This window comes from Lissotriton vulgaris, chromosome 1_1, assembly GCF_964263255.1.
Source record: "Lissotriton vulgaris chromosome 1_1, aLisVul1.2, whole genome shotgun sequence".
Lineage (NCBI taxonomy): Eukaryota > Metazoa > Chordata > Amphibia > Caudata > Salamandridae > Lissotriton > Lissotriton vulgaris.
Window position 1 is genome coordinate 1179055752 of NC_141685.1, and position 26441 is coordinate 1179082192.

Sequence of the window (26441 nt, forward strand, 5' to 3'; positions counted from 1 at the left end):
GCGGCAAGTAACGACTTACAATTGACTTCTATGGTTTATGTTGCATTGAGATAAAGTCTAATACAGTAGTAGAATGGCAACGTGTACTAGGTTTTCCTTGACATGTTTCAATGGTATTGTATTTTTTTATCACGGAAGTGCTGTGTACTGCCTTTATTTACTTCCTTTCATGGAGGAAGATCAGGATACCAGTTGTCTTGTGTTGCTTTAGGACAAGACCAGAAGGATTGATGAACGTTCCTGGAGTTTTTCCTCACAGAGAAGAAGAGGAAGCGGAAGGGACGTCACGGCCAATTATACGGCGGAAGGCATCATCATTGGCTGGCGGTTACTATGGACACTTTGCCCCATGTGCTCATGGGAGCTGTAGTACCAATAATGTGTTTTGATTGTTTTTTCTTTAAATTGCTGTTATAATTAAGAGTAGATAGGACTGCATAATCCTTGCCTCCTAGTCCTTAATAGAATTGAAACTTTCTGTTACGTTAGCTAGGAAATTTTTCATTAGCAACCAACACTTATATCGCGCATGCGTGCCCTCTTTCATTCTGCTCTGGGGCAGGACAGGTGCTGGGTTGACTTGCGAAAAACCAGCTAACGCCAGCGCTGCCTGCAAGTAGTGAGAAATACAGCCACAACTCTTCATGCGCTTAAAATCATCAGACTCCTCGTTACAGAGTGTGGGCTGGTACGGCTTGCTGTAACACCCTCAATCTGCATTACTACAGCCTTCCCCGGCTTGATTGAACTGATAGCGTGATAACGCAAATAAAAAAAGAAACACACAGCTGCATTACATTATAATAAGTCTGAGCTGGCTGAAGTGTAATTGAGCGCTTGGTAATGTCCACTTGGCTGTTTGTTCACTTGGTTGAGCCTCGTCCTTGCTCCACCACGCAGTTTTGGTTGAAAGCGGGAACTGCAGCCAGTCAGTTCCCGATCTCAGATACCATCCATTGTCGTCAAAATGATGATGTCCTCGAACTGAAGAGTCCGATGAAGGTCTGAGGTAAGACAAGCTTTAATATTGACAGCTCATCCATCAACAACACTATCGAACTGTCGCTCCCCTCAATGTTCTCTCTCTGACAATTTTGTCTGATCTCATGCCATTCTAAACATGAATGTTCTACTAAGCTCTATGTCACATGAACACTTTCAATTATGTTAAGTTCATTTAGTGAAGATCTTTTTGGCTGTTGTAAGCTTAATTTTCATTATTTGGCTTTTTTGTGGCTGCTGTTTGTGATCCCCGAGTAATATTAGATAACCTATAGCACATAATTTTAGTTCTGCTTACCTTTTTATGGGGTGAAGACAACAATTAATTCGGGCAGGGTGTTTTCTACCTCCAATTATCACTCCATACGTAATATGTAGTAATGAAGTCCAACAGGCACGATGTAGTTTTAGAGGATTTATTGAGATAAGTTAGAGGTAGAAGAGAACTGGAGTAGCAGCCCCATCAGGAGCAGCCTGCCTGCTGATCAGCCCATGGTCCAACTGTCACACTTCACCTCACAGGCACTCCAACATTCCAATCAACATCATCACACCAACATTCCAGTGGGCTGAGCAGAGAGGGAGATAACAGGAGATTGACATGAACAGGTTTCTACATAATGCTTGGAGACTGGTTAACTCGAGAGAAGAAAAGGAAAGCAGACTGAAAAGTTCATTTTCAAAGGATTAACTTTGATTTACATCCATTTTGAAAAATGAATTCCTGGTTATAACATCATGCATGTGCTTCATTGAATTTGAAGGTAATACTTATAGGGCCAAAACAAGAGGTCAAATGAATGAAAAGTGTTCTATTTATTGTCATTGTATTTTAAGCAACAACATAGTGCATTCAGCATTTACAAACCAATAGCCAAAAGCGATACATAGAATGGCAAAGATCCAGTGAAAGCCCAGAGAACCAATCTTATCACCATTTTCATCTGTAGAAGGATGGGCTGGAGAAAATAGAGCTATGTGTAAGACCGAAAAGCAATCAATAATTGATGATTCTGTCTGAATACAGTAAACTGCACTTACTCTTTGTTGTCGACTATGAAATTAGCAATGATATTAGTAATCCATTTGTTTGATTTTGGGTGATCATCATGCTTGCTTCGCTCATCTGCTTACACCTTTTAACCAAAATCCAGCTAAATGACAATAGTTGGAATACCAAGAAAATCAAAGCAACCAATAATTCGAAGATGCCTGCCAGCAGAGAGGATGTCTGGTTGACTGTGCCGCCTGAAAAGGTCCACCGCAGAGGCTCTTTTCCAAATCGCCATGCTTGCCGCAAATTCTGCCATTACAGTTCAATACGCTGCTGCTCTTCCATCACTGTAAAAGTTAAGACAGTGTTAATAAAGTATTCAGCTTTCTTAGGGTCTCAAAGAGCTGGCTAATTGTAACAGACCATGCAGGGTGTACACACTAGGACCCCAACAAAAATCTAAGGTACTCTGTTTCTAACTCAACCATATCCTGGCAGGATAGGACACTGAGCCATAGCAATTAAAATGTGAATTGAAGAGATGCATGTGTGCCGGCCTTGCTTGTCAGTTCATCTAACCCACAGTAAGAATCTAGGCTAAATGTAGACACAGTTAGAATCTAACCTAAATTACCATTTATGAATCAGGGAATTAAGTTTGTGTTAAGAGAATGGGGACCTTTTTTGAGAGGGTTACATCGTGTTTGCACAATGCAATGTGGTACATGCATGACGCAAACCTCTAAGTCAGAATTTTTAAGCCACGCAAAGCCACTTTCCATGGCTTTGAGTAGCTCCAAAAATCTGGAATAACGCAGCGCAGCACAAATCCCTGTGTCGGGTTACTCTGCACGGGTAAGGCATTCCATGGGCATTGCGTGGGTGTTCAAATGCAACTCCCATGGTTTTTGACACATTCTCAGATTTGCAAGACCATGTAGACCTGGGATGTGCCACAAAGCAAAACATTATTAGTCCCACGGCCCATTTTAGCCCACCACTCAATAAAGCCGCACAACACATACTGGACAATTATTCTATGGACACATAAAGGCACCGTAACCAGATGTCAGCCATGCATATGGTTGGCAGTACATACCCCAAACAGTTCTAGCCACCTATGAACCAATTAGGGCACAATGTTTTCTGTCTGTTGTGGAGGTGAATTAGTGCCAGGGCCAGTGCCTGGGTCCGATTGAGTGGCAGCTTTCAGGTCAACCAGGATACCATCCCAGTAGTTCGCTGTGGGGTATGTGTGTAGCCCTAAACTGTCTTCCCTGTGCAAGGTGACACTTTCTGCCTGAGTCTAAGTTGGAGAGATTGTGTCCAAGCTTCAACCACTGGGGGCTCCCTCACCTTTCATTACAGAGTGATGAGGTGCTTCACCCTTATTAGCCCAAGGGCAAGAAAGCGAGATGTGACCTTGTTTTTCTTAATCCGGCAATAGAGATCTAGGATTCACACCTCACAGGTGTGCAGCTCCAAGCGCCTTTTGCAGGTGGATAGTTGAGTGGTGACTCCCCATCAGTAATGCTGCAGGTACGGGCACCCCCTAAGCATGTGCAGGAGATCTGTGACTACCAGATAACAGCGGGAACAGGCGGCGTCTGTCGGTTGAAAATAGTGGTTTTATTTTTGTTGGAGTGAGATATGCTCTGTGCACATTATAGTATTGTATAAGGTGGAATCTGGCATTAAGGGGGACATGGAGCAGACCCTTCAGCAGTGTTTCCCATTACTTGTTGGTGCAGGGATGAGTAAATTATCCCTCCCACCTGCGCCAGAGGGGCGTGTGCTGAGGACCAGCATGAAAGAACAGCAAATCCACAAACCAGTCGATCAGGTGTCTGCCCGGTCCCATTACATGCAGGTATCGCATAGTAAGGTGTTTCGGGAAATCCAGCGCTATATCCCCCCCTTCTACTTCCCATGGCGGTCACTAGTGAATTGTGTAGGAGGAAGAGGCACAGTGGGAGGCCATCATCTTTCATCAGCTACTCATAGGTGAGAAGGCTATTATCACGGTAAAGGTCTCCTATTGTGTAGATCCCCACTGCATGCCAAGCAGTTGGTTCCGCCTCCGACGTAATGGCGTGCCTTCTAGGTGTGCGAAGCAGGGGTATCGTTGTGGCATACGAAGTTACTGCATGTGTTAAAAAAAGAGTTTAGGAAAAACAATGGTATGTCACCCCCAACAAAGGGTTAGGTATTGACATAAGTGTGCAGGAATGAAACATGTGGAAGGCATCCAGCAGATTGGAAACCAGTGCAGCCATCGCCGTATCCACAAGCTGTAGGCCTGATATCCATTTGGCCAATCAATTGAGATATCATGGCCTCCCTGCTCTGTGGGCAGTTATAATTTCGATAATGTAATCCGGCAGCAGGAATTATTCCAAATAAATTCCCTCATTGCTTTTTCCAGGGAGTGAAAGAAGGTGCAGGAATATAGAGGACGAGATTGGCAAAGTAATAAAGGAGGCGGGGAGAGCAACCATTTAACCCTTTCGATGCTGATGACGAGCTGGGCTCGTCATGGTGCACAGTGGTCGTGTGCTGATGACGAGCCCAGCTCGTCATAAAACAATGAAATATAGCAATTTCCAGCACAGGAGGGGAATTGCCTTAGCAGCGAAGGTGTTAAAGAAGCGCTATGACCCCAGCCTCTGACAGTGGCAGCGTAAGCCAGAAAGTCATCTCCACTCAATGAGGTAAAAGCCCCCCATAAATTGCCATCATATAAGTCTTAAGCAGCATTGTACACCCTAATACCCAAATAGTGGAATGTGGAGGGCTGCCAGGGCACTTGGGTTTGGTTGAGTTCAAGGTGGGTATCCGGCAGCAAACGGGTAAAAGGAAAGAAGCAGGATTTAGTCCAGTTGACCTTAGGCCAGAAGGATGAGTGAAGCGATCAAGCATTAGGTCTGGGATGGGGGGCAGGTCTCTAAGGTAAATGAGTAGATCATCCATATAGAGAGAAAAAGAGTGCAGGCCATCGCCCAGCGGAATACCCTATTCTGCACTCCCAGCACGGAAGGCAAGCGCTAGCAGCTCAATGGCCAATGAGAAACACAGGAGTGAGAGTGTGCAGCTCTGGCGAGTGCCACTGTGAATCTGGAATGCGATACCAGAGAGCCACACTTGAACCTGACCAGTGGGCAAGTGTAGAGTAGACTGACCAGCCGCAAATAGCGGTCTCCATTGCGATAACACACTTAGATTTAGAATGGAAAGGCCCATTCCAGAGAATCAAAGGCCTGTACAAAATCCAGCATCAGACAGCCCTCTCGAGGCCATGATTCTGGCGCATACTTAAAGGCTGGGAATAAGCAACAAGAGAATCCTACTCATGGGGAGCCTGGGTACGAAAGCTATTGAGGAAACAATGGCTCCTGTGGAGTAGTAAGGAATATTCCTAATAGAGTTATGCACAATGGCAATGCAAAGGGTTGGGGTGATGTCAGAACCTTTCATGTGTCTGAACCTTTAATGTGTGTAGTTAGCTTTCTTTATGACATCACCCCAACCTTTTGCATTGCCATTGTGCATAACTCTATTAGAAATATTCCTTACTACTCCAGAGGAGCCATCTCATACTTAAAGGCAGCGGGAAAAGCGGCCTACGTTTTAGGACGTACTGCGAGATGGCACAAATCCATTGTGGTCAGGGTGTGCCAGCAACGGTACCATAGGTGCTAGCTGAATAGCCATTATCTTTGCGAGCATCTTGTAGTCCGTGTTGATCAGCACCAGGGGCCGGTATGAACCAGATCAGTGGGGTCTTTGTCTGGATTAGAAAGGGATATTTTTGGTTGGTGCGAGGCAGGGCAGAGGAATAGGGGAGAAGAAGGCTTCAATGTCTTGACGGAGAGCAGTAAGCCTAGATTGGTACAGCAATGAGTAGTGGTTGGTTAGTTCTAGATGTATGTCCCACTGAGTGTATAGCAGGTCACCAGAAGCAGATCTTAGCACCAACCATGATAAGATACCAGGGCTACTCTGACCGTATTAGCCAATCTATTGTGTGCTGGATTTATATGTAGTGGCATATGTCCGTCCCAAGTTGGCTGCATAGTTCAGGCAATACAGACGTTCCAGAAGGGAAACATATTTGCGCTGCGCTGCCAGCAGGCGATGAAAGTCCCCCAGATTCTGTTCTGCACCAGTCTCATGCTGCAGGAGTGTACCCTCTATACATAATGTATCTTTGTCAAGCTGCCGGTTTATATTCCATGTTACCCCAGGCAGTGATCCCTGGTTGCTAATTTAAATGTACCCCACTCAGTCAGCCTAGACGTTGCTGACCTGGGATTATGTTCGAAATAGTCTTCGATGGATGGCTATGTGTACAAAATGGGGGGGGTCCACAAGTGCCACCAGCTGCAGGTGCCATGTTGGAACATTAGGTGGGCCAGTGTCCCATGTGATCTGAAGGCTTTGTGGGTTATGGTCAGAATGGGTGCAGCCGAGGTAGTAAATGTATGTCACAGAGGGCAGTTGGGATGACATGCCAACAAATCGGTCAAGACTAACGTGTAGGTGGTGAGGAAAAAAAAGAGTACTCTTTCGTAAGAGCGTTTCGCTGTTGCCAAATGTCTCTCGTGCCAGTGCTGAAGCCAGTCATGCAAGGCTGTCGCGTTAGAGGTGGCTGGGGTGCTGGGTAGTGGAGGGAAGGATCTGTCAAGGTCAGTGCCCAGGACACCATTAAAGTCCCTACCCTGTAGTCATGGAATCCCACTCCAGCGAGAGAGCGCTTCCAACAACCATCAGAGGAACATGGGTTGCTCCGTGTTAGGTGTATATATGCTGCCAATAAGAATAGCAGCCCTCAGAGCCTGTTACCACTTCTGCAGTGAAGAATGGCACCCCAGGTCTAATACAAAGTTACACCCCTCTTGGGAAGGAGGATAGTTGGTAGCATAGACCTGGCCACTCCAGCAACAGTGGAGTTTGCTCGCTTCAGCCAATGTTAAGTGTGTTTCCTGGAGAATAGCCACTTGCTTGGAGTGGCACCTGAGATAGGCATAACAGGCATAGTGGCAGAAGCGGGTACGCATGCCCCGATCATTTCAGGTAATGAAATTAGTATATGTAACATTGGCACTTCAAATATGGGAGGAGGACAACTGTCATGAATTGTGCAGGGGACAGGCTGGTGATGGCATTAGTGACACATGGTGTTGAGCGCCGGACTGGGGCTTCATAGGGCATAGAGGCAAAGGTAAGTGGGGGAAAGATGAGATGCAACCATCAAATACTAATAGGGCAGAGAACAACGGGTTTTCCGCCCAAAATGTTGAAATACTTATGCAAGATACAGTAGTAAATCCTGCAACAGGGGGGCTTTTGCTTTTGGGAGGTGCAGTGGCCAAGGGTGGTGCACCCCATGTGGTGTAAGCGTGTGTTTTCCAGCCAGTCTGGGTTGTAGAACAAGGTGACTATATGTTGTACATGTGCATAGTGCGGGAGATAGCAATGCATTAGCAGATCAATTGTTGAGGAGCCAAGCAGGGCACAAGTCGGGTGGATGGCATCCACCCACAATTTTTTATGGGGTGAACGCTGCCCACCCTGACAAGAATCTGGGCCTCACTGAATAATGTGCTGAACTTGTTCCGGTGTAATTTTAAATTACTGGGACACATTCAGCAGAGCCTGCACTTCCTCTGCTTTCGATACGATCTGCAACAACGTGCAGGCAGGGACGGGGCTTTCTCATTTCAGACTCCTGCTGGGCCCATAACAAAGTAGTATCAGACTACAGGAGGTAGCCCATATACACTAAGGCGACTTGGGAAATAATCTATAACATACAACAATGTCTCAAAAGGGTGTCTATTATAGGGCAGTTACATATAGCACAAATAATTGCTGAGAATTGAATCAAAAAAAGGGGAGAAAACCAAAGAGACAAATTTATATTGTAACAAATTTTATTTTTAGTGAATTTACATATTTGACATATTAAGCTTCATATGATCAGACATATGGAAGAGTCGCACTGCGTTACATTGAATGATATGTAACCTGTGGGATACTGTGCACAAGGGCCCGGGAAGGATTGTGACAAGTGTGGAATATGTACAGCGATAGGGAAGGGCGCAACGAGGAACAAGTGAAGATAAAAATTTACATAGTCAGGATACCCAAACAATAAATGATAATGAATACAAAAATAATCAAGTGGGGTATCCTTGAAGGGGGCGCCAAGAGTTTCGCTGTAAAAGTCGACGGTATTTCGGCCTGTAGATGTTAGGCCATCATCAGGACCAGGTTACTGCTACTTAAATGGCAGTGCTGGGGATAAAGGGATATATATATATATATATATATATATATATATATATATATATTACCTACTGGCTATCGCCAGTAGGTATATATAGTTAGAATTTTTTCCCTATGGGACTTTTGAAAATTCTATGTCTAATAACTTTGGCGTTTGTGGACGGAATCGGCTGAAATTTTCAGGAAAATGGCACATTTTGTTTCTGAGCAGCCCCTGAAAATTTGGTGGGGTTTCGTCAAGGGGGGGCTGAGAAAAAAGGGGGGTCCCAAAACGCGTTTTTCCCATTCATTTTTCCATAGGGCGGTTGGACTCACTTTTAGCTCGAACGGCTGAATGGATTTGCACGAAACTTGGCAAAATTGTAGGGACTGTTAGCCCGATGTGCCTTTGCTAGGTCTCAATATATGTGCTCCAGTAGTTTTTGAGAAATTAACGTTCAAACCAAGATATATATCTGTAACAGCGCTCTGGGCAGCGATCCGGTCCGCTTACTTTTCGCTTATCGGAACTTTGCGCGCAGAAAGCTGATTGGCTCTCCGGTGTCTGTCAACATTCTAAACAGTCCGGAGCGGACGCCATCTTGTCTCTCGGTAGGATCGAGAGAGAAGAAGAGGTGGAAAACGAAGGGGGAATTTAATGAAAGGGGGCAAGGTATCCCCCTCTTGACCCCCTAGGAATGTTGTTGGGGTTATTAAAGGGTCCCGTGGGGAAAATAAAAAAAAAATGATTTTTCACGGTAGAAGCGCGGCCGCGAACTGGTAGCGAAACGGGAATTCGCCATTTTGTGCTTCGTAAATTAAATTACTAGTTATAAGTGGGTGCGGGAGACGTATCCTAATCCCCTATGTTTCCTGAGGGTGGGTGAGGAGGCTGATATATGTTGATACATCTCTTCCAGCGGCTGTGCGTGAGCTTTTTTTTTTTTTTTGCTGCGTGACAGTCCGGAGCGGCCGCCATCTTGTCTCTCGGTAGGATCGAGAGAGAAGAAAAGGTGAAAAACTAAGGGGGAATTTAATGAAAGGGGGCAAGGTATCCCCCTCTTGACCCCCTAGGAATGTTGTTGGGGTTATTAAAGGGTCCCGTGGGGAAAATAAAAAAAAAATGATTTTTCACGGTAGAAGCGCTTCACGGGCCGCGAACTGGGCCGCAAACTGGTAGCGAAACGGGAATTCGCCATTTTGTGCTTCGTTAATTAAAGTACTAGGTATAAGGGGGTGCGGGAGACATATCCTAATCCCCTATGTTTCCTGAGGGTGGCTGAGGAGGCTGATATATGTTGATATATCTCTTCCAGCGGCTGCGCCATCTTGCCTTTTTTCGATGCCACAATTTTGTCGTGCACGGCAGCCATTTTAGATGCCTGGCTGGTCCCAGGCTATCACCTACCCCTGCGGATGTAGTTTATGGCCCCAGCTGTAGAGAATTCAGACATGCCAATCCTCCTGATTCAGGCGTGTGAGTACTGATTTCAGTGCTAGTCTCCCGCCTCCCGATTTCTGCAAGCAAAAATCCGGGGGCATATTACGAACAACTAGCGATAATTTTTGTCTATAACTTGTTTAGAGACAAAAATTATCGCCGCACATCGGCGATTTTTATCGCAGATAAACCTTGCTATTATCGCAGAAAAGTCAGCGATATTCATGTATTATCGACCTAATGCTCTTAGCCATGTTATCCACCTCCCATTGGATAACATGGCTAAGAACTGCTCAGGGCAGGTGTTAGATTTTGGAGATATTCGCGCTTAGCGCGAATATCTCCAAAAGTTGGTAATAGAAGGTAGCGATGTTAGGGACTGTTTCCAGTCGCTAACATCTTGGCACGCCACTTTGCATGTCATTAGTGATAAGTATCACTGACATGCAAAGCCGGGCCCAAGATGGTCGCTATCTCCTTTTAGGTGTCACTAACTGGTGTTAGCGACAGCTTGATAATAGGGAAATAATTTTATCTCCGCTTTCATGGTTTTTAAAGCCAAAAAAGCGGAGATAAACCCCCTTGATAATATGCCCCACGATTCCTTGGGGGTTTCAGCTGACAGGGCTTGGTATTGTGTTACATGGTAATTTTTCCATGAAACGTCAGAGGGTCGATGTAGGGGTTCTAGAAGAGGTGATAAACCATTTAAGCCTCATGAACAAGCGCATGGTCTTTTAAAGATTTGTGAAGTACTCGGGGCGGCGGTGTGTGTGTGCCCTCTTTCAGGAGCGGGCGGGGGGGGGGGGCACTGCCAGCAACTTGCCAGGTCAGGTAGTGTTCAACACGTGCATCACCCTTTCTCTGCCTGCTATTGCGCTCCATGCTTCGGAAAGGTAAGAAAAAGAACGTGCATTTGAGTTTGAAATGTCCGATCCTGCAGCAGCACACTTCCAAAGCCCACACATGACAATAACCCGATTCAAGGCCCCATTCACCCGTTTTTCAAAAAATAGATAACACTCCAACAAATTAAGGTTATAAAACTTTATTAACTTTTAACGATAATGAACAGAACAAAAACTAAAAACATTTAAACATTTATTAACACAAAAAGCAACAATGGTTAGAAGCTGTCTTTTGTGCGAATAGTCCCAAGGCAGCACAACGTGCAGAGTTCTGGACGGCACCCAGGTGATGTCGCCTGGGTGCCGCACTGGTTTAGGGATCCTACAATGCTGCTCCGAAAATTGGCGTGGGGCGTCCCGGGTGGGGCGGGGGGAGGCCTCGTCAGTAGCGGTCTGTTGTGCGAATAGTCCCAAGGCAGCACAACGTGCAGAGTTCTGGACGGCACCCAGGTGATGTCGCCTGGGTGCCGCACTGGTTTAGGGATCCTACAATGCAGCACAGAAAAACAGCGTGGGGCGTCCCGGGTGGTGCGGGGGGAGGCCTCGTCAGTAGCGGTCTGTGTCCAGTGTCACATGGCTGACACAACATGTACGACAGGCACCCAGGTGATGTCCAGTAAACTGCCGCACTGGTTTTGGTATCCTACAATGCTGCTCCGAAAATTGGCGTGCGGCGGCCCGGGGGGGGGGGGGGGGGGGAGGCGGCGTGAACGGGCCTCCCCAGGTGGCGGCCATCTAGCTGAGTTGCGCTCGCTCTTGCGGCCACAGCGTCTCGCTCACCATGTTGTGGAGTTGCTCCCACTCTTGCAGTGCAGCGATAGGCGGCTGCCACATGGCTGTCAAAATGGCGGACGGCTCTTCGGTTTTGGGCCTGGTCCACTGAAATGGCCCTGGGACACCTTGGAAGTCGGACGCTTGCCTGCTAGGGCTTGGGCTCCATTCTCGAAAAGCGTCCCCTCAGCCGTGAAGATTGTATAAAAGTCTTGGGGGCCCCCGACTCCCGCAGGCTTCCGGTGGGGAGCGGCTGACATGATTGCTCGCGGAATGACCACGACGGAGCCAAGAGATGGTGGTGCTCTCATGCTGACGCCAGCTTCAGTCTGAATGATCCAGAAACAAGGTGGGGCTTTCATCGTTTGGGAAAAAAAAATGTTCTAAACCAATGAAAAGTGTTATTTTTAGGTCATATGACCAAGCCTTCCATCTTTAGGAAACCAAAAGTAAAATGAACCAATGAAAAGTTTTATAAACAAGTCACATGACCTGTTATGCGACATAGGGCTACAAAAAGCGTAGAAAATCCGTTGGCACGTGAGGCGGCGTCAGTAGCGGACCGATGTGCGAATAGGCCGAAGGCAGCACAACGCGCCGAGATCCGGATGGCACCGAGGTGGTGTCCAGCAAATTGCCGCACTGGTGTGGCCATCCTACAATGCTGCGCCAAAAGACGGCGTGTCCATCTGAATTGCGGTCACTGTTGCGGTACAGTGACTCGAACGCGCCGAGATCCGGATGGCGCCGAGGTGGTGTCCAGCAAATTGCCGTACTGGTGTGGCCATCCTACAATGCTGCGCCGAAAGACGGCGTGTTCAGCTGAGTTCCGGTCACTCTTCCGGCACAGTGACTCGAACGCGCTGAGATCCGGATGGCACCGAGGTGGTGTCCAGCAAGTGGCTGCACTGGTGTGGCCATCCTACAATGCTGCGCCGGAAGTCGGCGTGGGGTGCCCCGTTGGCTTATGAGGTGATGTCAGTAGTGGACTGATGTGTGAATAGGTCGGAACCAGCACAAGGCGCCAAGATCCGAATGGCAAGTCCTGGATGTTGAGTGCCTCAGTTGAGATTTCTGAGCAGTGCTTGTAGAACTGTCTGAAGCTTATTTGCACCTGCTGCAGCTTCACTAGGTCCGGCGGAACTTGTTGCCTTTCCCTTTCTGCTTCTTTTCCTACAATGCGTTTCTTCTGAAGACACGACCAGGTCCCTGAATGTGTGCAGGGGGACGCTATTGAATGAATGAACGCGCCGAGATCTGGATGGCACCGAGGTGGTGTCCAGCAAATTGCCGCACTGGTGTGGCCATCCTACAATGCTGCGCCGAAAGACGGCGTGTTCAGCTGAGTTCCGGTCACTCTTCCGGCACAGTGACTCGAACGCGCTGAGATCCGGATGGCACCGAGGTGGTGTCCAGCAAGTGGCTGCACTGGTGTGGCCATCCTACAATGCTGCGCCGAAAGTCGGCGTGGGGTGCCCCGTTGGTTTATGAGGTGATGTCAGTAGCGGACCGATGTGTGAATAGGTCGGAACCAGCACAAGGCGCCCTGCACTGTTGAGCCTTTTTCAATGTCTGTTTTTTGTTCTTTCCCCTCCATCAAAAACAAAACAAAAATACAAGGCGCCAAGATCCGAATGGCAAGTCCTGGATGTTGAGTGCCTCAGTTGAGAGTTCTGAGCAGTGCTTGTAAGACTGTCTGAAGCTTATTTGCACCTGCTGCAGCTTCACTAGGTCCGGCGGAACTTTTTTCCTTTTCCTTTCTGCTTCTTTCCCTACAATGCGTTTCATCTGAAGACACGACCAGGTCCCTGAATGTGTGCAGGGGGACGCTATTGATTGAATGAAAATGGCGGCTTGACACAAAGCTGACTCAAGCGTTACTGTTGGTGCTATACAGACAAAAATTGGTTTTCAGTTTGTACATTCTTCAGGTTTTTTTTTCCATCCAAGTCTGATTGAGAGTTTGTAGAAAAATGGCTTCAGATTTTCCACATACTACTCTTCAACATTCTTCCTAAATGTAACAATGTGAAACTCACTAGGAGAACGGCTGTTTCTGTTTCCTTTCAAAATGCTGCCACCAATATTTTCTGAATGGAAGACACCATCTTGTAACATAAAGGGCCGAAAGGGGTTCTGGTCTGGCCGATGGTTGGTGGAGACATTTTGACTATATCTTGGACCTGCCCGGCCTCGCCCAAAATGGCGCCGGTATAAATGGGACTCGTAACTCTTTGCCCGCAAATGTATATCTAGAAAATGTTATTGTAAGTGGCCCTGTCGTATTTTAATTACAAAATGTACGTCCACCGATTCCGCAACTGTTAGACACCTTTGTTCTTGTCACCTAATGGCCCGCTCGTTACGTTCTTCTACAGTGTAAATGTCTCCTCATCATATACGATTTGAGTTTGCTCCGTGGCCGGCCCACGTGGTTATAGGCCCGTATTTGTATACTGACATTTTCACAATAAAGGTTTTTAAAACAAAACACGGTAGTAGTATTTTCATTTGTAAAGTTTTTACTTTTAGTGACTGTTTTCGAATCAGTAAAAGGCAAGTGAAATAAAGCAGTCCAATTACATGACGGATAAAAGGTATAATATGTAGGAACGCAGTAAAGATAAATGGTCAAGGGCAGTTGTGTTTTTCATGTCTGCAACATAAAGTGATCGATAAGAATCTGATAATCAGGCGTATCGGCGACTAAGACAGCAGGCCGAATCTCTTTTACTCAACGGCTCCGTCATGGAAGGAAGAAACGCCCTTTTTCTCGAAAAAGGAATATATTTTACTTGCAAGACAGTTGTAAATTTTCAGGGAAAGTACATTAGCCTGGAATATTATAACATATGTTTGAAAAAAAAATATTGTTCGAAAATAATAAAAAGCGTAATTTTTAGGTCATATGACCAAGCTTTTCATCATTAAATTAACAAAAGTAAAATGAACCAATGAAAAGTTTTATTAACAAGTCACATGACCTGTTATGCTTACGTTACGCGCTGCGCGCCGCGCCTCGGATCACTTCCGGGTGCGCTAACGCGGCGTGTCATAAAACGCATTACGCGACAACGTAGGTCAAGAATATAGTCTAAATGTCTCCACCAACCAGCGTTCAGAACACAACCCCTTTCAGCAGTCCAAAAAGTTCTGTTAAATGACAACAGAGGGGACAGGCAATAAGAACCATCAGTCAAAGAGGGGAGGGCAAGTTCTTCTCTTCCGGGTCATGTTGGGGCGCTACCGGAACTGATCGAATTGGTAGTCTACAGTGTTTCTGGATGTTTCAGACTAAAGCTGGCGTCAGCATGAGACCACTACCATCTCGTAGCTCCGTCGTGGCCATTCCACGAGCAATCATGGCAGCCGCTCCCCACCAGAAGCCTGCGGGAGTCGGAGGCCCCCAAGACTTTTGTAGAATCTTCACGGCTGAGGGGACGCTTTTCGAGAATTGGACCCAAGCCCTAGCAGACAAGCGTCCGAGTTCCAAGGTGTCCCAGGGCCATTTTAGTGGACCAGGCCCAAAACCGAAGAGCCGGCCGCCATTTTGAGAGTCCTGTGGCAGCCGCCTATCGCTGCACCGCAAGAGCGGGCGCATCTCAACTACATGGTGAGCGAGACGCTGTAGTCGCAAGAGCGGGCGGAAAACAGCTGAATGGCGGAAGAGGCACAGTGTAGCAAAAGCGGGCGGAATGGCAACTAAAACAATAAAGGGGCGCCTCACTACAGCTTGTCTTCAGGTCAAACGGATTGTGGGACAAGGTCCAGAATTGAAGAGTCATCAAAAGGCAAAAAGTACCGCCGGACCCCGGGAGCCGGCCGCCTATGTCGGGGGCGATCTCAGGCTACACCAGTGCTATAAGACTTGGGGAGGGTGTCGGAGCCAAGCGTCTTCTCCGAGTCCATGGCCATCACAGCGCCCCTCAGGGGCCTCCGTCAAGCTGTTTAGGAAGGTAACATATCACATTGTTTTCTAATGCAGTCAGTTCCACAAACGACACTCACTTACTTTGAGAATAGTGAAGCTGCAGTAGGTGGAAATAAGCTTCAGACAGTGTTACAAGCGCTGCTCAGAACTCTTAACTATGGCACCCAACATCTAGAACTTATGCTATTTGAGAATGGTAGTGACATCGAAGCATCTCAGGGACCAAAACCATTAACGTACTTTCACGTATGAAAATCTTACTTGGGGAGGGGGCAGGAGCGAAGCGCCCCCTCCCAGTCAGCGCCACCACACCGTATGTTGAAAATCTGAAGCCATCGTTCTACAAAGTCAACCAAAGTTGGATTGAAAAATCTAGAAAAATGTACAAACTGAAAACCAGTTTTGGTCTGCATAGCATCAGTAACAACGCTTGAGTCAGCTTTGTGTCAAGCCGCCATTTTGATTCAACAAAGCACAGGCATTGAAAAAGGCTGAAATTCAGAACTCTAAACTATGGCACCCAACATCCAGGAGCTTGCTATCCGGATCTTGGAGCCTTGTGCTGTTTTCGATCTATTCACACATCGGTCCACTACTGACATCATCTTATAAACCAACGTTATGTAAATAGTTTTTTAATAAAATGTTTTACCCTGTTTCTTTGCTGGTGTGTTGTCTATATTTTTAATATTTGCATAGGGTTTGTCATTATTTTGTGCGGGATGGGTGATGGAGCCGAGCTGTCTTGCAGCCCTCATGGTGTGGAGCTCAGTTCATCTCACTATTTTCGTATTTCTCAAGAAGGGTTGTTCCTAATATTTCTATTTTAGCGAGGTCAAAAAGAGATCCAATTAGTGGCCTACTGATTTTGCTCGATTACTTTTATTTTTTTACACGATTTTTCACTATCTGCAAAGACTAAACAGAGTATTGCGACTTTGTGCTTGTTTGTAAATAGAGAATGATCCAAAGAGAACCAATTCTAAAACAGTAAATGCTTGGACAACAATCAATCAAATGGAGAGACAAGGAGGTACGACGGATTACAACGGGGGTAAAGGCCTGCGTTAACTACCCTTCTGTATCTGCAAAGAGAGAGTACTACTAAGGCAAAAGAGGGGAGGGGGGGGGGGCAGCGTTCAAAGCACATCAGCGTGCATAAATACGAAAATGTTTTTATCTATCACGTACTTGACATTTTAAAGCTTTTCATATTTGCTATTAAAAAACCAATGAAATTCACAGAAAAAACCATAGGTTATAGTGGATATATAGTTAGGAATTTGCATTTACAAAACCTTGAAAATTCAATGAAAAAACCATAGGTTATAGGCCATATATAGTTAGGAATTAGCATTTACAAAACCTTATTTTACTCGCATAAAACCATTGAAATTCCATATATAGTTAGCTAACTATAAGCGCTAACTATATATCGCGCACCCGCAATCCACTGCTGATGATGTCACATATTACATCATTCATGACATGGTCAGTGACATCACTGATGACATCACTGATGACATCTCAAATGACATCACTGATGACAACTCAAATGATATCAATGATGACATCTCAAATGACATCACTGATGACATCACTGATGACAACTCAAATGACATCACTGATGACATCTCATTTGTCATCACTGATCACATCACTCATGTGATAATACAATGAACCTCTTCAGACTCTAATATAACCTTACATACACTCAGTATAAACAGACACTCATAGACTGTCACTCATCCATGGAGTTACTCACACACCTAGTCAGTCATGCAAAGAATCAATCACACCTCCATTTCCTCAACTATACAGTTATACACATCTTACTTATTCAAACATATAATAACACATATTTACTCTCTTATATAATCCCTGATACAAGCTCACAGTGATCGATACAGCCACTCACACATTCACTGGGTCTTATGTTCAGTTATTTATATATCTCAACTCTCACATGTATTGTGTTTTACATACGTACTTACTTGCACATGTAGCAATGAGAAATCCATTCACTCACCAACACACCCATGCACAGTCAACCGCCCATATAGCTGTTTCCACATGCACTCTTGAACTCATACTCCTAGTGAATCAACTGCTTACACATCTATGCACAGAGTCATACACCTCCCAGCCACCCCCACACACACTCAGTATCCCATACAAATACTTGGGCAACCAATCAATAACCCATATAGTTACTCATATAGCTACTTATCAACACATGCAACAGTTTACAGAACAACAGACATAATGATGCACAAATTAAGACAGTTTAGTCACTAACCCATGCACTCAGTGAGACACATTTAATCACTCACTCATACAGTCAGTCATGCACCTACTAAATCCTTCATCCAGACACTTATACATCCACTCATTCTTCAATATGTAAGACATATTTTAACTTTACAGAAACATACAGTCACTGGATGTTGTCATCAGTGATGTCATCAGTGATGTCATTTGAGATGTCATCAGTGATGTCATCAGTGATGTCACTGACCATGTCATGAATGATGTAATATGTGACATCATCAGCAGTGGATTGCGGGTGCGCGATATATAGTTAGCGCTTATAGTTAGCTAACTATATATGGAATTTCAATGGTTTTATGCGAGTAAAATAAGGTTTTGTAAATGCTAATTCCTAACTATATATGGCCTATAACCTATGGTTTTTTCATTGAATATATATATATATATATATATATATATATATATATATATATTACCTACTGGCGGTCGCCAGTAGGTAGTTATAGTTAGGATAATTTTCAATGTTAAATCTCAACATTCTATTTTGAATAACTTTGGCGCCGGTTGACGAATCTGCCTGAAATTTTCAGGAAAATGGTCTCATGGCGGTCCGGTCCTTCCCTGAAAGTTTGGGGGGGATTCGTCAAGCGGGGGCCGAGATAAAAGGGGGGTCCCAAAACGCGTTTTCCCCATGTTAATTTCCATAGGGCGGTCGATTTCACTTTTAGCCCGAACGGCTGAATGGATTTCCACCAAACTTGGCAAAATTGTAGGGACTGGTAGCCCGATGTGCCTTTGCTATGTCTCAAGATATGTGCTCCAGTGGATTTTGAGTAATTAAGGTTCAAAAAAATATATATATCTATAGCAGCGCTCCGGTAAGCGCACCGGTACGCGCACCGGGCGCGTCACGCGACTTGCGCGGAGAAAGCTGATTGGCTCTGGGGTGTCTGTAAACATTCTAAACAGTCCGGAGCGGCCGCCATCTTGTGTCTCGGTAGGATCGAGACACAAGAGGTGGCCAAAACAAAGGGGGAAATGACCATAAGGGGGCAGAGTAGACCCCCCTTGACCCCCTAGGTTTGATGTGGGGGCCATAAAAGGGCCCCACGGGGCAAAAAAAAAAATAAATTTTTTTTGATTTTCGCGGGGTGAGCGCCCGGTACGCGCACCGGTAAGCGTACCGGGGAGTGTACCATGGGGAAAAAGAATGACAGTTTTAAAAGTAGCTGATTAGAAAAAAAAATGTTTAGTTGTTTTTTTTATATATACACATACATATATATAAATGCATATGCACATATATATATGCATATATGTCTATATGTGTGCGTGTAGAGAGAGGTAGAGAGGTAGAGGTGTAGAGGTAGAGAGGTAGAGAGGTAGAGAGTAGAGAGTGAGTAATAGAGAGTAGAGAGTGAGTAGTAGAGAGTAGTAGAGAGCAGTAGAGAGAGTAGCAGAGTGAGTAGTAGAGAGTAGTAGAGTGAATAGTAGAGTGAGTAGTAGAGAGTAGTAGAGAGTGAGTAGTAGAGACTGAGTAGTAGAGAGTAGTAGAGAGTAAGTAGTAGAGTGAGTAGTAGAGAGCAGTAGAGAGTGAGTAGTAGAGAGTGGGAGAGAGTAAGTAGTAGAGAGTAGTGGAGAATATTCCAAAGTTTGGCACAGCACCACTTTCACAATGAGTCCAATCAAATCATATCACTTAGAGTACTTATTGAAGCGCTGAATCTTGGTGTATATTCAAATGCTTTTATTTTCCTTAAGTTTATGTACCACAGCCAGCCGAAACGTTTCGTTCTGTACAACAGAACTTCTTCAGGGCGTTCTTATTTCCTTCAAGTTATGTCGGTATCCCGTTGTCATATAACTAGATATTTCTTCCAAATGTTAGACGAGACATAAGTATATTCTTATTAAAAGTGACTAGGTATCAATTTTACCCACACAATTCGGGCAGACTTGAGTAATTTATAGCATCCTCAAAGTCAGTCTTTCAAAAATTCCAAAGTATAGGACATGATAATCCAAATCCAAATGTTTCTCAAGAAAAGTCATTTACAATCGTTCGGAATATCGGTGTTTGGGCAGATATGATCCAGGGACCCCCAGTATGCAAGGGGAATTAGTCCCCCCTCTGCAAAGGCGCCAGTGGCCTGCATTGCAGAGAGGTGTAACAAGGGTGTGGCCTCATTACACTTCTCTGCAATGCAGCTCCCTCGTGCATACTGGAGGCTCCTGGTGGACTAGTTGACCCCAGGGACCCCCAGTATGCAAGGGGAATTAGTTCCCCCTCTGCAAACGCGGCAGTGGGCTGCGTTGCAGAGAGGTGTAACAAGGGGCATAGTCTCATTACACCTCTGCAATGCAGCCCCAGGCGCATACTGGAGGTTCCAGGTGGGCTAATAGGCCCCCAGGGGCCCCCAGTATGCAAGGGGAATTAGTTTCCCCTCTTCAAACATGCACGGGGGCTGCGTTGCAGAGAGGTGTAAAAAGGGTTGTGGCTTCATTACACCTCTCTGCAATGCAGTCCCCTGGCGCATACTGGAGATTCCTGGTGGGCTTTCAGGTCTTATATAGTTAGGAATTAGCATTAAAAAAACCTTTGAAATTCACTGAAAAAACCACAGGTTTCACACCAGTTATAGTTAGGAATTAGCATTTAAAAAACCTTTGAAATTCACTGAAAAAACCATAGGTTTCACACCAGTTATAGTTAGGAATTAGCATTTAAAAAACCTATTAAATTCACTGACAAAACCAGTTATAGTTAGCTGGAAATTTTACTGATATAAAACCAATGAAATTCCACGTTATAGTTAGTTGGACTCACTATAACTTGCGCGTGCAATGCACTGCTGATGACGTCACATATTACATCACTCATGACATGGTCAGTGACATCACTCATGACATCACTGATGACACCATCCTTGTGACATAGTGACAGACCTCCTTTCACTGTAATGTAACCCTTGAAACACATATTCAAAAATAGAAACTGAAATTTTAAAAAAATGGAGATACCCATATCAGTTGCAACAAGCAATTCAGTAATTCCACCATCTATATGCACATCCAGTCATTCACCAACAGTTCTATATAGTCACTCATACATATACTCACTTATCATATGAAGTGATACACCTATACATCCTGTTACACACCGACAGTCATCCAAAAGTTACTCACACACATACTCACACGTGCAAATAAACTATTGAACATCCATTTATTTGAATATAGAGTTATACACACACTTCCACCTTACTTGTATTGAAAATTACACATATTTATTCTCTTAAACAATCACTTATAGAAACACATACTTATTTAAACAGGAACTCTTACAATCTCTTACTCTCACATATACTCACTTATATACATCAATATTCACATATACTAGATTAAAACATATGTAGTTACTGATAAAGACACTAGTGAGACAGTCATTCACTCACTAACAAACACATATACACACTCATCCATCCATACAGTCCTGCACATATGCTGTCTTCAAAACACATACAAACAGCGAGTCAGTCACTCATGCATCTATGTGCTAAGTAATACCCCCACCAAACCATATAGACACTCATACTGATACTAAGAGAAACATCTAATAACCCATATACATACGCATGTAGCTACTTACCAACACATGTAGCCACTTATACACAAAGTGAAACAATAATATATATATTTAAATATTTAAACATTACTCACTAATATTTATTTTTCAGAAAGACAAATATTCACTAGATGGTGTCATCAGTGATGTCATGAGTGATGTCACTGACCATGTCATGAGTGATGTAATATGTGACGTCATCAGCAGTGCATTGCACGCGCAAGTTATAGTGAGTCCAACTAACTATAACGTGGAATTTCATTGGTTTTATATCAGTAAAATTTCCAGCTAACTATAACTGGTTTTGTCAGTGAATTTAATAGGTTTTTTAAATGCTAATTCCTAACTATAACTGGTGTGAAACCTATGGTTTTTTCAGTGAATATATATATATATATATATATATATATATATATATATATATATATATATATATATATATATATATATATTCACTGAAAAAACCATAGGTTATAGACCATATATAGTTAGGGATTAGCATTTAAAAAACCTTATTTTATTTGCACAAAACCATTGAAATTCCATATATAGTTAGTTGCACTAACTATATATCGCGGACCCGCAATCCACTGCTAATGATGTCACATATTACATCATTCATGACATGGTCAGTGACATCACTGATGACATCACTGATGACATCTCAAATGACATCACTGATGACATCACTGATGACAACACCCAGTGACTGTATGTTTCTGTAAAGTTAAAATATGTCTTACATATTGAAGAATGAGTGGATGTATAAGTGTCTGGATGAAGGATTTAGTAGGTGCATGACTGACTGTATGAGAGAATGATTAAATGTGTCTCACTGAGTGTATGGGTTAGTGATTAAAGTGTCTTAATTTGGCAATCATTATTTATGTTGTTCTGTAAACTGCTGCATGTTTAAATCAGTAGCTATATCAGTAACTATATGGGTTATTGAATGGTTGCCCAAGTATTTGTATGGGAGACTGAGTATGTGTGTGGGTGGTTGGGAGGTGTATAACTCTGTGCATAGATGTGTGAGCAGTTGATTCCCTAGGTGTATGGGTTCAAAAGTGCATGTAGAAACAGCTGTATGGACAGTTGACTGTGTGCATGAGTATATTGGTGAGTGAATGGATATCTCAGTGCTACATGTCAAAGTAAGTACATATGTAAAACACACTCCATGTGAGAGTTGACATATATAAATAACTGAACATAAGAGCCAGTGAATGTGTGAGTGGCTGTATGAATCATTGTGAACTTGTATCAAGGATTGTATAAGAGAGTAAATATGTGTTACTATATGTTTGAATAAGTAAGGTGTGTATAACTGTATAGTTGAGGAAATGGAGATGTGATTGATTCTTTGCATGACTGACTAGGTGTGTGAGTAATTCCATGGATGTGTGACAGTCTGTGAGTGCCTGTTTACACTGAGTGTATCTAAGGTTATATTAGAGTCTGAAGATGTATTATCACATAAATGATATCATCAGTGATGTAATCAGTAATGTCAAATGAGATGTCAGTGATGTCATCAGTGATGTCATTTGAGATGTCATCAGTGATGTCATCAGTGATGTCATTTGAGATGTCATCAGTGATGTCATCAGTGATGTCACTGACCATGTCATGAATGATGTAATATGTAACATAACATAACATAACATGTGTATTTGTAAAGCGCACGTTCACCCAGAGGTCTCTTGGCGCTGAATAACAGATGTTCATTGTTACCCAACTCAATGGTACTCATTTTATCGACCTCAGATGGATGAAAGGCTGAGTGGACCCGCCGGGATTTGAACCTGTGACCATGAGGTCGAACACAGGCCCCTGCAATGGACGCATTAGTCCACTGAGCCACCAGACCCGTGTGACATCATTAGCAGTGGATTGCGGGTCCGCGATATATAGTTAGTGCAACTAACTATATATGGAATTTCAATGGTTTTGTGCAAATAAAATAAGGTTTTTTAAATGCTAATCCCTAACTATATATGGTCTATAACCTATGGTTTTTTCAGTGAATTTTCAAGGTTTTGTAAATGCAAATTCCTAACTATATATGGTCTATAACCTATGGTTTTTTCTGTGAATTTCATTGGTTTTTTAAAAGCTAATATCTATAGCTGTAAAATATATTCTTTATTAAGTGACGTATCACGTAGCCCGTGAGACGCCTCATGATGCATCGCATAACCGTGACGTATCGTCTCTGCAGCGCAAACCAAACCCAAAACGTAAGCGCGCCAGAACACGCTTAAAGATATATATATTTTTTTAACCTTAATTAGACAAAATCCACACGTGCACATATCACAAACGTTAAAAAAACACAATATGTCGGACTCCCGTTACGCTGCCGGTTAGCTGCCCGGTTAACGTACCAGGAAGCACCTTTACCGCGAAAAATCGCAATTTTTTTTTCTTTTGCCCCGCAGGGAACTTTAATAGCCCCCTCATCAATCCTAGGGGTTCAGGAGGGGTCTGCCTTACCCCTTTCATTCATTTACACCTTTTTTTTTTCCACCTCTTGTCTCTCGATCCTACCGAGAGACAAGATGGCGGCCGCTCCGGACTGTTTACAATGTTGACAGCCAATCAGCTACTCCTCAGACTCCCGTTACACTGCCGGTTAGCTTCCCGGTTAGCTGTCTGGTTAGCTGCCCGGTTCGCGTGCCAAGACGCGTCTCTACGGCGAAAAAATCGTTTTTTTTGGTTTTTTTTGGCCCCGCGTGGCTTTATAATATCCCCCTCATCAATCCTATGGGGTCAGAAGGGGTCTACCTTGCCCTCTTTCCTTCATTTCCCCCTTTGTTTTGGTCTCCTCTTGTCTCTCGATCCTACCGAGAGACAAGATGGCGGCCGCTCCGGACTGTTTACAATGTTGACAGCCAATCAGCTACTCCTCAGACTCCCGTTACACTGCCGGTTAGCTTCCCGGTTAGCTGCCCGGTTCGCTTACCAAGACGCGTCTCTACGGCGAAAAAATCGGATTTTTTTTTTTTGGGGCCCCGCGTGGCTCTATAATATCCCCCTCATCAATCCTAGGGGGTCAGAAGGGGTCTACCTTGCCCCCTTTCCTTCATTTCCCCCTTTGTTTTCGCCTCCTCTTGTCTCTCGATCCTACCGAGAGACAAGATGGCGGCCGCTCCGGACTGTTTAGAATGTTGACAGACACCGGAGGGCCAATCAGCTTCGCATCGCAAAGTTCCGATACGCGAAAAGTTCGCTAACCGGATCGCTGCCCGGAGCGCTGTTACAGATATATATCTTGATTTAAACGTTAATTTCTCAAAATCCACTGAAGCACATATATTGAGACCTAGCAAAGGCACATCGGGCTAACAGTCCCTACAATTTTGCCAAGTTTCGTGGAAATCCATTCAGCCGTTCGGGCTAAAAGTGAGTCCAACCGCCCTATGGAAAAATGAATGGGAAAAACGCGTTTTGGGACCCCCCCTTTTTTCCTCGGCCCCCCCTTGACGACCCCCCCCCCCAAATTTTCAGGAGCTGCTCAGAAACAAAATGTGCCAATTTCCTGAAAATTTCAGCCAATTCCGTCCACAAACGCCAAAGTTATTAGACATAGAATTTTCAAAAGTTCCATAGAGAAAAAATCCTAACTATATATACCTACTGGCTATCGCCAGTAGGTAATATATATATATATATATATATATATATATATATATATATATATATATATATATTACCTACTGGCAGTCGCCAGTAGGTATATATAGTTAGGATTTTTTCTCTATGGGATTTTTGGAAATTCTATGTCTAATAACTTTGGCGTTTGTGGACGGAATTGGCTGAAATTTTCAGGAAAATGGAACATTTTGTTTCTGAGCAGCCCCTGACAATTTGGGGGGGTTTCATCAAGGGGGGGCCGAGAAAAAAGGGGGGTCCCAAAACACGTTTTTCCCATGTTAATTTCCATAGGGCGGTTGGCCTCACTTTTAGCTCGAACGGCTGAATGGATTTGCACGAAACTTGGCAAAATTGTAGGGACTGTTAGCCCGATGTGCCTTTGCTAGGTCTCAATATATGTGCTCCAGTGGATTTTGAGTAATTTAGGTTCAAAAAAAGATATATATCTGGGCGGAGCCTAACCACACATCTGATCTGATTGGCTGTCAGCACTTCATCCAAGAAGTGTTGGCAGCCATCTTGGGACCAATATACATGATAGCACCTCATTAAAAAGCATTGTAGTTAATAGAGGGTTTTAGGACTTTAGTTACATTATAAATCATTTGTTGATGGTACCATACTTGTTTTAGGAATTGTGGTGGGTTCTAAGGTGATTTTACCATGTGAAAAAACCTTCTGCTGTGATATCATGAATATTGTTTGAAAGAAAACTAATATCTCATGATTTTCCCACAGTGGTTTGGAAGGGGATCTATAAGCTAAACTGAAAGCATATTTTCTGTAAATTCACATTATCTTTCTCAGTCATGTGAAAATGAAGTCTGACATTCTCAGTAAAACATGTACATCCAACAAGGACAGAGACTGTCAGTTGATTCCTTTGTGTTCTACTGCAGCCTCCTAGAGTGTTCTAAAGAACAACTAGAGCGCTAACAGTCCTACTTATTACAAAGGTATGGCACACCTGAAGCCATCTTGATTGGAATAAAGTGGTAACTCTTAAAACATTTAATTTAAAAAGAAACAACATGAGGGGGTATATTTTGCCATAGAAAGTATGATTAGTGCTGCAGAATGAAAAATTAAGACACATTTTGAGTGACTTCTCAAATCCTTTTCTATTTCATTAAAACATTCTGACATGCAGTCTCCCAAAATGGCCACCAGAGACAAAAGAGCCCAAATGTAGCCCAAATATCACCCAGATGTAGCCCAAGTATAGCCCAATAACAGAATGTCCCAGAGCGTTCTAAAGAACAACTAGAGCGCTAACAGTCCTACTTATTACAAAGGTATGGCACACCTGAAGCCATCTTGATTGGAATAAAGTGGTAACTCTTAAAACATTTAATTTAAAAAGAAACATGAGGGGGTATATTTTGCCATAGAAAGTATGATTAGTGCTGCAGAATGAAAAATTAGGACACATTTTGAGTGACTTCTCAAATCCTTTTCTATTTCATTAAAACATTCTGACATGCAGTCTCCCAAAATAGCCACCAGAGACAAAAGAGCCCAAATGTAGCCCAAATATCACCCAGATGTAGCCCAAGTATAGCCCAATGACAGAA

At 43.9% G+C, this 26441-nt stretch overlaps 1 protein-coding gene across 1 annotated transcript in view; it reads right to left on the minus strand.

Annotated features, from left to right (window-relative positions):
• Window positions 1-1794: 1794 nt before the first annotated feature.
• Window positions 1795-26441, minus strand: part of LOC147748878 (lactoperoxidase-like) — a 1319638-nt gene continuing 1294991 nt past the window's right edge. The window contains exon 15 of the mRNA XM_086964410.1: window positions 1795-2343. Coding sequence (XP_086820536.1) covers window positions 2312-2343 — 32 coding nt within the window. The 3' untranslated portion in view covers window positions 1795-2311. The remainder of the gene's footprint in view (window positions 2344-26441) is intronic.